Source organism: Anser brachyrhynchus, assembly GCF_964034855.1.
Source record: "Anser brachyrhynchus genome assembly, chromosome: 8".
Lineage (NCBI taxonomy): Eukaryota > Metazoa > Chordata > Aves > Anseriformes > Anatidae > Anser > Anser brachyrhynchus.
This window is the reverse complement of record NC_137702.1, coordinates 12586360-12599871: the sequence shown is the minus strand read 5'-3', so window position 1 is coordinate 12599871 and position 13512 is coordinate 12586360. Positions and strand designations below refer to the sequence as shown.

Genomic DNA, 13512 nt, shown 5'->3' with positions numbered 1-13512 from the left:
AAAATATTTGCAAAGAAAATAACCTCCTGCTTTCTCCTGTTCCATTCTCTCTCTCTAACATATTGTTCTTTTCTTCTTTGCTTTTCATCTCTAGATCTCCTTTGATTTCTTTCTTCCCTTGCTTTCTGCATAGCTTCAAATTTATCCTTTACATCACCCTTGTGAAGCTTGGGCACATAGGATTTTTGGACGGGTTTAGATGAAGAAAGCAGAATCTTGTGAAGATACAGAAGAAATGAAGATAAGAAAAAGAAAGTTGAAACAGATGAACAGAAATAGACAGATTGGATTAGAAAGAATGTAAGAACATAAAAGTACATTTGGGATTACGAACTCTGTGACACTAGCCATCATCTATTAAGTATTTGTAACTAAACAATAATAAACACGAAAATATCCCAAACATTTAGCATTGTATTAGACTACGAGTAACTGTAATGAATACTGATTTCACATCTAAGTATAAGAACTACATAAATGTACACTTTCAATTTCTGGATTTAAAAATTATATATAGATTTTTATTGTTGCTTTGAAATCATAAACATTCAAAAAGTCTTTCTACCCCTAGCACCACATCTTAAAAAAAAAAAAGTAAACACACACAAAATATGCATGCGTTTTTCTGCAACACTTCAGCATCTGAATGTAGTTATACATAAGATACTATTAGTTCATTTAAAACTTCCAATATGTTATATACTTAACTTTTTTAATATTCAGAGAAACTCAGAAGTCCAGTGATATTATAATATAAAGTGTCGAGATCACTGGACTTTCAGAAATCTGCTACTGATAAAGCCAACGGACACTTCTTTGCCAATGCTTAATCTGCCAGTGTCCAAACAGTAAGAGAAGTACCTACTTTTCAGAAATAGCAGGAAGATTTTTCTCTTTTTACTGCAATCACTACAGAAATACTGTCAATACAGTAGCGCTGAGAAAACTGGCTGAGAATATTTTGCGGTTCATATTTTCAACCTAAACCAACAGTGGGTGGTGTAATGATATATTTGCTTTTGTTCCTGTTATTCAGTGAATCAAGGCATAAGAAGAAGTATTTTATGTTGCCTAATACTAATTAATTACTTAAATAGAATAATTAAATTCTAATTTTATAATTAGATGTAAATTATGCTCTGAATTTCCCCCAAAATGTAGTTTCCTCATATTTTATTGTGTTTATTTTGCATTCTTCATTCATTTTAATACCAAGAAGAAGGTATTTCACACATTCTATCAAATCAGGTGGTCTTCCTTAAGCTACTCTCAAGTACCCTTCTAGTGTCTTAAAATAAAAGCAATTCTAGCCAGACTTACAATATAATTGTCTTTTGCAGTTGTTCATAATTACTCTTTTTACAAGCATCAATTGTAAATTACTATGTTCCTTTGATTACTTCAAAATTGGTACATACCTCGGTTTTCTGTGCAATGTCATTCATGGCTACTGTGTTCCGCTCTGCACCTGGTATGTTTAAGTTTCTACCTTAAACCTGCAAGAAAAAGTAATAGTTAGATTCTTTTCCTTTTAAATGATACTTTTACCATTTTCCTGTAAATAAGTTTGCAAGGGCTGAAACTGATGTATCACAATTTCATTTGGTCCTTTGAGGCTCCTGAAGACATGAATAGGTTCTAAGTATGCACCAATAATTAAAAGAACAAGCTTATGATTCACTATTCATGCTCATAACCCTTCTATATAATCCTAGATATTGGTTTTTAATTTCCATTTGGAAAAAAAAGAAAAAAAGAACTCTAAGCCAAGTTCTGGATGCCTTGGCTGGTGTGTTATTAAACTGTTTTTCTCAATACTCATGCTAGCAGAAAGGAATGTGCTTTGCACCTCTGCCGCTCTGCTTCGGTCTGATGTACGAGCCAGCGAGCTCAGGTTGCAAGAAGCCTGCTGAAAGCCCCGGCCAAAACTCAGCCTCCTGGAGATGCTGCCTTGCCTTACATGGCTGATGGGGATGGATGGTCAGCGGCTGCTGCAAACGTACCTGGATTTCAGAGCTGCAGCTGGATCTGCTGCCTGTGTGAGGTCTCTTGTGTGACTCTCAGCTCTTCAGCAATTACAGGAATACAGAATAATGCTTTCCCTTCTCCTATTCTAGGAATAACAAGTGCTAAAAGCTGTGAAATGCATTAGGTAGACCACATACATACCTTAGAAAAACTATTTCTTGTATTTAATTGTGTCTGGAACACTCACTGCATTTTTCAAGAGAAAAACGTTTCAAATTTTAAATTACACTATAGTTATTGCAAACCTAATGGGAAGGGTCTTCAAGTTTGAGACAGTTGGTTTTTTTTGGTTTGGTTTTTAATCAAGCCTATCAGAGCTGGGGGGAGGAAGGCAATCTCCCCACTAGTTTGCACTTGGGTAGCAAAGCCGTACCTAGCCTTTAGCTAGGTTTTACACCTAACTTATCTTGTGAGGCTACCCGGGACAAACAGCAAGCCATAAGAAGCCTTCAGCAACTACCTGCTAATGTGAAAAGCTGTAGTCCACACTGAGGGGAGAGCAACTTCTTTCTTTGTCAGAGCACGGACCGCTTCTGGGCAAGACGTGGCCGCAACAGAAGCTGAAACTATGCAGGGAAAACATAGAGGGTGGAGATGGGGATAAAGTTGAGAAGGACCAGAAAAGTGAATTAGTGAAGAATGACAGCATGAAGGCCACTATTTCTTCCCATGGAAGGAAGGGAATGACGTTACAGTGGGAGCTCTGAAGGGAAGAAAGCAGGGATGGAAGGAGACTGCAGGAGAGCTGCATACCCTGTGAAGGCTGAAGAACCACTGCATAAGACACAGATTTCCTCCACAAATTTTAAGGCATTTTTGTAAGGTTTAAGGCAAAATGTTACAGTTTTAATGATTCTAAGTTCATATATGACTCCAGTGCCATAGCTGTCTGTACTGTACCAATGCCCAGAGTCCCAGGCAAGCCTGAACACTCGATGTGCTACATGGGGTGCAAGCAAACGGACTCAAAGGCTAGAGGTAAAAAGGCTAGGACAGGAGCTTTCTGCTGGAAGGGGATCTGTGTGTTAGAGGAACTGAGAACAGGGCATTTCATGACACTTAAAAATAAGTTCTTATTTATAGTCTGTTCCTAAATCCCGTTTTAGCTTTTCTATGCCAGGCTATTACCAACATTACCACTCTTCTTACCTGCCTAAGTCACACCACGTGAACCTCCCCAGCAGAATTCTGTGTGAGCACTAACTGCTCCATTACAGGGTGACCAAACAGAGAAACGGTAACTGAAGAAATAGCGATACTCCATCCTGGGTGTTGGGGCTTCACAAAGCCTTTGCTCAGACTTAGAAAGAGAAGTAGGTGAGCTTTCCTTGTTTCAAGAAGGGAGGCAAGCTTCCAGCTAACAAACAGCTTTTGACTTTGAGAAAACTGAGAGGTATTTTCTTTCCTTCTAAAACTCTTAATTTTTTGAGGTAGAAATAGGTAAGGGAACAAAGATAATAAGAAACTGTGTATGGGCCTAATAGTGCCATGTGCCACAACACCAACAGGATGTTCAGTCAATCCCAAGTCACATTCACACATGCAGGAGGAAGTTATATTCATTAGTAAACTCAGTGCTGTGAAAACCATGTAAAGGTGCTTTCTTTGACATGCTTAGTGGCCTGAATACAAGAAAAGCAAAGGCTTGAACTGAGGTGATTGTCCCAATCCTCTGCCCTCACTGCTGGTTTCCCTGTAGTTCAGTTTCATGGAGCAAGAATTTATGATAGTGTTTGAGCTTTCACTCTGCTAAAAGCAGCTTTTTAGACCCAGTGTGACAAAATGGTCATTTGTTCCTTAAAAGTTGTGCAACCCAGGTACCTGGTTTTGATTTGTAAGCTTAAAATAAAGCCATGGAAAATAAACATGCCTTGATGACTAATCGCTGTTAATTTGACACTTTCCTTTATGGTGAAGTCTCATTTATTCACTAATTTTTACATTCAGATTAGCTCAAAGGAATGAATGATGAAAGACAATTACATTAGCAGGCATCCTGATCATATGTCCTCTGAAAAGTCAATTACTCATTGCTTTTATATGCAATTACTCATTATTTTTATACCTGGATATAGCAAAGTCCCAAAAATGAAGTGTGAGGAGGACAGGGACAGAACCTGCAAGCGCATAACCTTGCAGGCTGCAATTTTCTGCCCCTGGGGTCAGGACAATCCCTCATCTAGATAACCCCCATGGCTCATGCCAGCCATTTTTTCCACACTACCTACTCTGAAATGACAAAGCTGAAGACAGTCCAGCTTGTTCTTCCTAGGAGGCCACGAGGTTTCATCAGCTCAGGAAAAAGACGAAATGGGAAGGAATAGAGCAATTCTACATGTGCCCCTAATTTATACAGGATGTACACTACATACGTATAAAATTTGACAGCTTTTCTCTGTGTGATCTCAATTTCTGATCTCTTTTTCAGTATTGCCAACAAAGGTGGTAAACTGTAATAAAGGTTTCAGTGATGTTAACAAGTATTCCACCAGAAAAGGGACAGAAAATATTATCTTTATTGCACTTATGCCGTCACAGATCTGTTCAGTAATAAAGAAATGTATTTATCAATACATTCTGAATAAATCTATGAGAAGGGTTTTCTATTTCCTTAGTTATCTCCCAATCTTTAATATTCATTTATAATGTAAGCATAGTTGTAATGGGTAATTTTGTTCACATCAGCCTGAACAAGATGAGAAAAATCACAGCCAAAAATTTAATAATTTTAAGAAGTTTTGTTGTGTCAGCCAAAAAGCATTTTTTCTTTGCTTTTTATTTTCAATACCATATGTATGAAGTTTTGGAGGGATCAAACCTGGGATCAGATCATTCAGCTAGATGAATCCCACACAAAAACCATGTATTAAGTAGAAAGAAAAATCTCAGGAGCTACTAAAAATTAGCTAGTACTAAAGATAGCGTAAGTGCGATGTCACAGAGGCATGTGACCAAAAAGCGTAGCACTCCCTATTCTAGAGGCCAAACCACCATTTTACGAATTAACCGAATTTGAGTGGGATGTAATAGGAGCAGGCAGGTTCTATTTTGGTTTTATTCAATCCTATAGCAAGTATCCTAAACAACAGACATTGGGCACTTTGTAATCCTAATTTGAATTGCACGGTATGATCCTATAAAATGATGCTTCATAGAACTGCTTTGATTGTATCAACTAGTTCTCACTGCCTTCGTGCTCATTGGAAAAACAAATAACAATCCATGTTCTCTATGGTGTGATGTGAACATCTCACTTATTGTTCTTCCAGCAAAAGTTTTAAAATAAAAGTCTTTCAGCAGGCACTAAATTGACTGAAACTTTGTAGCTAAGACTTAAAGATTACTGGAAAAAACATAAGGAAATAATTCCTAGAAAATACTCGTTTCCTGAATCAGGTTGAACATTACAGCTGATAACTGTAAAAAAGCTTATTTGAATAGGACTGTATGACTATTATCACAAGTTTTATCACAAAAAATACGCTAATGGCTCAATTATACCTTCAGTATTTTTAGGTGACATGGAACAGAATCTCCTTCACTTTTAATGTGTAATAACTTATTCCTGACTCTCCTTTCCTGGTGTGTTAAGGAAAGCCCCAAATTTGCAATGAGTTCAGGATGAGTTCAGAAACCTTCCTATGCCTCGCACATTGCTGAACCGACATCCCCCACCAGCCAGTGCTGGGCACAGCCCTAGCTCAAAGCCAGTATGATGCTATGAAATGACTGCATGGGGCGTTTGCCAAGATGGGAATAGCAGGGCATTCCGCCTTTAATTAAACAGGCTTGAAGTTCTCTCATTCTTAATTATGAACAAATTATAAACATGGGAATTTTTATGTGGTGTTAAAAATAATGAACGTTAGGAGTTGTCTTTGTATTAGCTTTTCAAAAAAAAAAAAACAAAATCAAAAACAAACAAACAAAACACCAAAGCCATCAATGGTGCTGCTGTAGCTATACAGAATGAATGAGATTCGTAGATATCTTGGGATGTTTTTCCAAGCCAGAGCAGTCACAATATATGAAACAAGTGTTCAGCTACCAAGCCCTGCCTTGATTTACAAATCCCAAACTCTTCAAATTCAGTTTCAACAGAGCTGTCCCTTTTCAACTGAGTATGTAAAGTCATTCCTCCCCCAGTCGGAGCTGACAAACATCTCATCTGAGGACTGACAGAAATCCAAGGCATTTCAGCCTGTCACTTGGGAAGCCACAAACACAGAGGTACTGAACGTTAGGACCTACTCAGACTGTTTCAGATCAGCAACAGCATGTTAAAGTTCTGTTGTGTCTCTAAAGGCAGATAACTTTACAAGCACCCTTGTGGTCTCAAGGTCTCTATACGCTTTAATGTGCATTTGTGTACTGTGCTACTGCGTTTGGATGTCATTGTAAGCCTTCAGCTTACTTCACACGTGTGAGTAAAATCCTCCCTGTCATCAGTATGACGTTAAAACTAGTTTAAACCCTTTGACTTCTAAAAATACAGAAGCTAAATACAAGGTTTACTGCACAAATCCATCAGAAAAAAAACTTTATGCATTGGTACAATTCATGCACTGGAGTACCCAGGGAATAGGAGACCTCCTAGCCTTAACGCACAGCTGGAGCAGAACAGTAAGTCCCAAAGTTCATCCCTCACAAGGGATGGTTGCATTTCACCTAAACTGCTCCAGGGAAGGCATTGCTAACCTCCCCCATAACAGCATGCCCCATCTGTAGGGCTTCATCTTAGTCACTTGAAAACTGCAACTATTCCAAAGCCTGACTCATTTATTGTGTGGAATCCATCGTACAAAGCAGATTATGAGTCTGAGATCACAATTAGCTTTTGATCTTTTGGATCAACTTTGCCTTGAACCTTTTTGATTAATTACCTGCTCTAATTAGCTGAAAACCTTGACAGTGTCACCAAGATTGTTGCACGCAGTGAGACCTACCCTCAAAACACAAATCTGAAATCTTCTTAAAAAGTGCAAATAGTGGAAGAAATTTTCCTTGCAAACTCCCGTTGCCTGAACTTCCAAAAATGTGCCAATCTACCATGTTGTGGGCCTTCAAGATGGCAGATAGGTCTCTGCCATTTGGAATACTGCCATCTCGGCTATTACTTCAGGGTGCTCTCCAATTTGTTGGCTTCACCTAGCTGTTAATGTGCTTGAAGGTTAGCCAGCTGGCTCCAGCAACTGCAAGTCATCCTACCTCCGCCTTTGATGCTAGAAGATATGGATGTAAGGCAGTAGGGCTTTGCTAAACATGAGACTGGCCATGCCCATGCCCTCATCCCTCTCCATGTCACCTACACCTCCAAGAGGAAAAGCAGCAGGCCCTTGCCTCAGGGACCCCTCGAGTGGCCTGCGTGGGAAGTCCTAACACCCACGGGCCATGGAAGTGTCTCCCTCATCATCTGCTGATTGCCTTGCACAGAGTACGTGGTAATAAATTTTCCAACCCTAGAAACTTTGACATGCTATTTTCTAACAACAGCAACTTTTAAATAAGATAGTATCTTCCTACAAATTCCCTGTTGAAAGGAACTAGTTATATTTTTACATTGTGTATGCAGATATATATATCTCCTTGTTATGTAGTAAGTAATTTCCCACAGAATTCATCTAATACAAGTCATGCTTATTTTCTGAGGCAACAAGGGTCTACTTGTGTATATACGTGTTTCAGAAGAGATTTGTCCTCCTACTCTGAAGCTGTCAAAAATCTTAAGATTCAGTCTAGTCTTTCACTTCCCAGGATCAGCAAGGCTCAGGAAATGTTGTACAAGATCCTCACTGAAGCTTCACACTCAGAAAGTTCCCAGATTGTAACACTGAACATAACTCTGATCAAAAAGTGAATTGAGATTGTTACTAGCTGGATTTTCTTTGCATATCCACTCTCATCGCCTGGCACCACTCTTTTTTTTTCCTCCACATTTTACCTTCCCTATGATTAAGAAATATCTTAGGAAATGTTAAGTCAGATATTTTAATGTTTGTATTAAAAATGCTAGGCTGCAGTTCCATCTTTCGAAAAGGTCTGCTTCAGGATTCTCCTAGAAGGGAAATTCAACCTCCAACGTTTGATCAATGGTTCCACTTCTGGAATTGCATGGAAGCGAAAACACCATTATTAGAGTGGCTTGACTGTAATGCAGAGAGTGATCTCTCAGAAGTTTCAAGTGAAATACAAAGCCAATAATGCTTAGAAAACTAGGCAACAGATTAGAAATACACTGGGTTTAGGGACTTTAAAGAGAAAAAAATGTTTTCAAGCATCTTATTTGTATGCTGTTAATGGGTAAGCTAACACCTCCAGTGTGATATGTCTTGATTTGCTATGATCATCACACTTTAAATTTTCAGAGACCCCCTAAAAGCTTACTTTAGGCAAGATAATCTACATGAATGAAGAAAAAATATTAAGAGGACACAAAAGTTTTGACAGCTCAGAAGTCCCAAAAATCTACCTCCTTAAATGTAATTAATTTATATTTCTTAAAAGAGAACGGCATCCAGAATTGATCAAAAAATGTTGTGCAGCTTTAACCAAATAAAATAATCCCAAAAGTAAATAATAAAAAACTAGAAGCTCATGATCTCCAGTGGAGTAGTTAACATTGTTACATGAGACGCAGAGAAATACAAATGTTTTCCTGAACCAAATGCTACTCTCTACAGATAGGAGTACGAAGCCAGGACTTAAAATAAAAGTCTTGTTGCTCTGCAATTCCTCCTTTCGGGAGGCCCCCCTGCTGTCCTCCTGGCTACTGCGAGTTATAAATAAGCCCACTGCAGCACGGTCTAAGTTACGGTTACCATCTGTCTCCTCTTTGTGATCTGCTTGCAGGGAAGACTCCATTATATAAGAAAACCATATTGTGAGACGTGGAAACTTACTACCTGCAGCCAAAGCACTTCAGGAGAGGAAAACACAGTCCACAATGCTAGAGTATTTAAAGAAATGTGAAATAGAACTGGAAAGAGGAGAGGAAAGAGAGCAATGCTCATCATTTCTGGCCTTACTGCAACTTGTCTGGTATGACATTACCAGTTGTTGTACTAAATTACAGATACTAAAATTATCAGGCACAGAGGAAGATCCTGAACTGGCATGAACTGTCAGCTCCACTGAAGCCAACAAGTTATGACAATTGACACCAGCTGCTTAAACATTACATTTTGAAGAACATAAAACTACTTCTGCTCAGCTGTATTTAACTGATGAAGTCTTTATTATCAAAGACTAAAATGCTTACCAACAGTTGACCCAAGTAATTCAACTTCACCTACAATCTTTTCCTCCATCCTTGAATTTCGTGCACTTCAACGTTCACTAAAGGTCTTCCATTAAAGCAGAACAGTCTTTGCAGATATTATGCCACTTATCAAAATCTATTTATTAGAAACTATTTTGTCTATGTCTATTTATAGAACTATAAATACTCTTAACATGACACTGCCAGGCAGTCCAACTGCTGTGCTAAAAGGAAAAAAAAAAAAGTAGCCCCTCTCTGCGGAAGAGGTCTGCCTCAATTCTTTAATCTCCTCGGGTACTATTATTGGCACATATGCTCCAGAACAAATGCAGTGTGGACTGGGAGACTGGGGGAAGCCCTGTTGAGATCCTCTGACCCCCGATTTCACGTCCCAAGATAAGATAGCTTGGGATCCTAGTTGTGGGGGGCAGTAATTGTGAAAACAGATGCCCAAGAGAAAAACCAGCGTACATCGCCCCATGCCACAGCTCCTGCAACTCCCAGTGCATCCCAGCAGCTGAAGAGAAACAGCGCCGATGCCAAGGGTGGGACCGCGGAGGCCAGGACACTGAAATGTGGGATAAAATCCCGGGTGTGAAGTTTGATTGCAGTTTGCTTCTTCCCTTCTTGGAAGACAGCGGACAGCCTATCCGCCACTTCTCCATCATCCTCACGGCTCCCCCTGCACGGTGCAGGTCTCCAGCTGAGCAGCCCAGCATTGCCGGGCGTGCTGCACACCCGTACCTCCGCAGAGGAATGTGGCTGCTCCTCCTGGTGCCGAGCTGCTCCTCCAGACACGAACCCTCACCGCGGTTTGGCCCCGTCCAGCTTCCAGGTCTCGTCTCCAGCTCGGCCGTGGCACCGTTCCTCATGAAGAGTTTCAGAGCAGCACATCCGAGCGCTGCAGTTACAGCTTGTCTCGCTGCCTCACCGAGGAAAACGGTCATTGAAATGTTCCAGATGCACTTAGAGAAAGTGTTTCTTAGGCGTGTGTCTTGGACTGCCCACCTGGTTCTTGTATTTCTCCTGCGTTCTGTGTAAACTAGACAGCCTCGTGTATTTCTGTGCAGTCCTTAACGCGCTTGGCCCTCCTCGAAGACTAATTATTATTTCCCAACTTCATTACACGGGGCATTTTTCCAAGCGACCTGCTAAGGTCCGGGAGCTACGGCAGACAGCGCTAAGCATGCAGCACGCAGCCACTTGCTGACCAATTCCCAGCCCAGCACAACGCTCCGGGGAACGCTTTAACAAACGACTCCGCTACCAGAAGCCCCTGATTACCTGAGGCACACCCGGGCACGGATCTCTCGCCAAGCGCCGCGGGCGCCGCCCGCCAGGCCGCCTCACGGCGCCCCCTCAGGGCGCGGGACGAGCCGAGGGCCCTCAGCGCCCCGCTGCCGTCCCCAACCGCGCCTGGAGCCCGCGGGGCTGCCACGGGGCTCGCCGCCGCCCCTCAGCCGCCCCTCGGCCCCGACCCTCGCTGCTGTGCCGCGTTTCCCCCCCTGCCCGCCCCGGGTCCTACGCCAGGCGCCGGGCTGAGGGCGGCGTGAGGGGGCAGCCGCTTCTCCCTGCTCGGCGGGGCTGGGGGAATGCGGCGCCCGGCCGGGGGTCTCCCGTCGAGGCCGGAGGAGCCTGCCCCGGCCCCTTCTCCTCCCTCCCGGCGCCGGCGGAGCGGCTCTTACCTGGGCGCGCTGCCCCTTGGCTGCGGCTCGCTCTGGTCCCGGCGGGCGGGCGGGGAGCGCTGGCGGCTGCCGAGCGCCCCTTGGCTGCGGCCGCGGCTGCGGCTCCGCCGACTGCAACTTGCCATAAAAGTCGCGGCGCGCAGCCGGCGCCCGCATTCCAGGCGAGCCCCGCGCCAAGGCAGCTGTCCCGGCCCGTCCCGGCCACTCCCGACCCGCCCCAGCCCCTCACAGCGGCGGGGGGCGCAGCCCGGACCCGCCGCCGGCTCCCCGCGCCCTGACTGACTGTGGAGCCATCGACACCCCGGGGGCGGCCGCCCCCTGCCAGCGCGCTCCCGGCCGCAGGGCAGCGGCACAGCCCCGGGCAGGGGCTCCAGGACAGGCTCCTTCCCCTGGGGTCCCCCCGTGTCCCAGCAGCCCGGCGCCGCGCACTTACGGCCAGCGCCGCGGTCCCCGCCGCCAGCAGCTGGCTGAGGCCCCGCAGCGCGGAGGTTTTATAGCGGCGGTGGTCAAGTCCCGGGTCGCTTATGGCACACGGGGAGCAATCAGCTAACTAATAATAGTAAGGTGACAGCTCGCTGATGGAGCGGGGAGGAATCGCGCTAGCGCCAGGCCTCCGAGACGCCGGGCACGGTCGGTTTAAAGCAGCGCCTTGCTCTGGAAACTTTACAAAGCAGAGGCAGAAACATGATTTTATTACAGCTGAGTACATTCCCTTTCCTCCTCAACGATGACTTGTTTCCTACATTTTCAACTGCAAGGTCTTCAGCGCAGAACTTTCTTTTTCCTATCTAGCTTGTATTTTGTCTGCCAAACCGGAGCCTAACTGTCAGCTGGATTTATAAATATTAGGACAATAACCACATGACCTTACCCTTTGCAAATCTGAGCAACAGATACCAACGTTAAAACACAAAACGTATTTGTTTTTCAAAGGACAGCACAAGAACTTTCCCCCAGTGCCAGACTCAGAGCAGCTGTACTCGCAGTTCTGAAGGCACGCCGCAGGCTTTCCGTTAGCGCAGGGCATTCAGCTCTCGGCCCGTACCAGCTCTCAGCAGGTGAACACATTTAACTGAAGAACAAATTTGGTCCTATCAAAGCCTACATGCATTGCTATTCTGCAGCGCTAACGATTAGACACCTTCGTTATGTTCTGTGTTTCATTACCCCACAGGAAGTTTTATCTCACAACTGGAGCTCACTGTAGTGGTACCACGTGGAAAATAAACCTAGAAAAAATCAGCTCCTAAAACCAAGAAAAGAGACAACCCTTTGCTGTAAATAGAACGCAATTAAACCATTCTGATTAGCGTGATAGACAAGGGTCTTGCCAGCTGACCAGTCGCTCCTTGTGTCCCACCAATTAAAGCTGCATCATGCCTGCAAGCCACAAGAATCAGGTCAGGGTTTTCTTCATTTATTATGGTCTCTGTCTGAGTTACTTTTTTTGACTTCCAAGACATCAAAACTTCACCATCTGGCTTTTGGTGTTGAAAATTTATCAGTCCTGTGTACCATTTAACAGAAGCAGAATGAAATGGGTCCACAAAATTTGTTTAAAGTGGACAGCTGTTCCCATTCCATTTCTTTTTCTCATATATAATTTATATAATAGTTTTTTTTGTTCTTGTTGGATTTTAAGAAGCAAATTCCAATTTTGAGATGACTAACTGGTATCAAAACTGCTTCCATATCAAATTTTTCACATTAGATGTCAAGAGTTATGCAAATTCAAGTAATTTCACTGCATTATTTTCTTTAATATACACAACTGCAGTTCATTTAGGCAATAGAAAGTTCACAGATATGCTTACCCCAGCACATGATTTGACACATTTAGTTTGACAGAAACCAAAGAGCACAAAAGTGGAGTATAATAACCATTAAGAACACATAAAGAGTGAGAATATTACAACTAAATTACAAATAATATAAATATTTGATTCATGTATAATCTTTACACATTCAACATTTCTGATCTTAGGAGTACAGTTATAGAAGAAGAGGATGGCTTTTAAATTTAGCTTGATCTTATTAGTGGAAAGCGGCATTCAAAACTATCAAAAAAGTTAGAGATTATAAACTAAATTCTCATTGTGATTATGAATTCACTAAAGTAGAACTGCACAAATATTATCATTGCCTTGGTGCAGCTCTGGCATTTGTTCTTCAAAGATGGTAGACTTGAAATTCTTAAGCTAGGTGGCAGGTTATCAACAGATATCCTCTATACGCCTTCAGGCTAAGGCGTATAAACCTCAGCAAGGAGACAGCTATCTCCCACTGAAATTTATAACTGTCTTTGGAGTTAGGAAGGACAGAATATGCAAGTACTTTTTGGGAAAAGTCCTGAAAGGACTCAGAGATACTTGTACATTTCTCTCTTCTTCTCTCTTTTCCCCCAACCCTCCCTCCCTATTTTTTTCTTCCTTCATTCCCCCTCCCCCCCCCCCCTTTTTTTTTTTGGAAGTTCATATAAATAAAAGTCTGAATGAAATATTTGTTGTTGATATCTCTCTGCACCCAGACACTGTAATTCTT

At 42.7% G+C, this 13512-nt stretch overlaps 2 protein-coding genes across 15 annotated transcripts in view; both read right to left on the bottom strand.

The window, feature by feature from the left end:
• NEXN (nexilin F-actin binding protein) overlaps nucleotides 1–13396 on the bottom strand; it is a 28057-nt gene extending 14661 nt beyond the window's left edge. For 3 of the 14 annotated variants that reach the window (XM_080601477.1, XM_080601479.1, XM_080601471.1), the window contains exons 1-3: nucleotides 11405–13396; nucleotides 1419–1496; nucleotides 24–215 (exon numbers count right to left, since the gene is read on the bottom strand). In XM_080601477.1, coding sequence (XP_080457603.1) covers nucleotides 24–215; nucleotides 1419–1445 — 219 coding nt within the window. In that variant the 5' untranslated portion in view covers nucleotides 1446–1496; nucleotides 11405–13396. Of the gene's footprint in view, nucleotides 1–23; nucleotides 1391–1418; nucleotides 1497–10030; nucleotides 10565–11404 lie in introns of those variants that run through there. The other 11 variants (XM_080601473.1, XM_080601474.1, XM_080601480.1 and 8 more) reach the window with 7 other exon arrangements.
• Nucleotides 7645–11998, bottom strand: LOC308198780 (uncharacterized protein; the record flags this gene model as incomplete). The annotated part of the gene is made up of 3 exons (XM_080601771.1): nucleotides 7645–8129; nucleotides 10972–11438; nucleotides 11843–11998. 3 exons carry the CDS (start codon nucleotides 11996–11998, stop codon nucleotides 8084–8086), a joined length of 669 nt encoding a protein of 222 aa, XP_080457897.1. The 3' UTR covers nucleotides 7645–8083.
• Nucleotides 13397–13512: the final 116 nt, after the last annotated feature.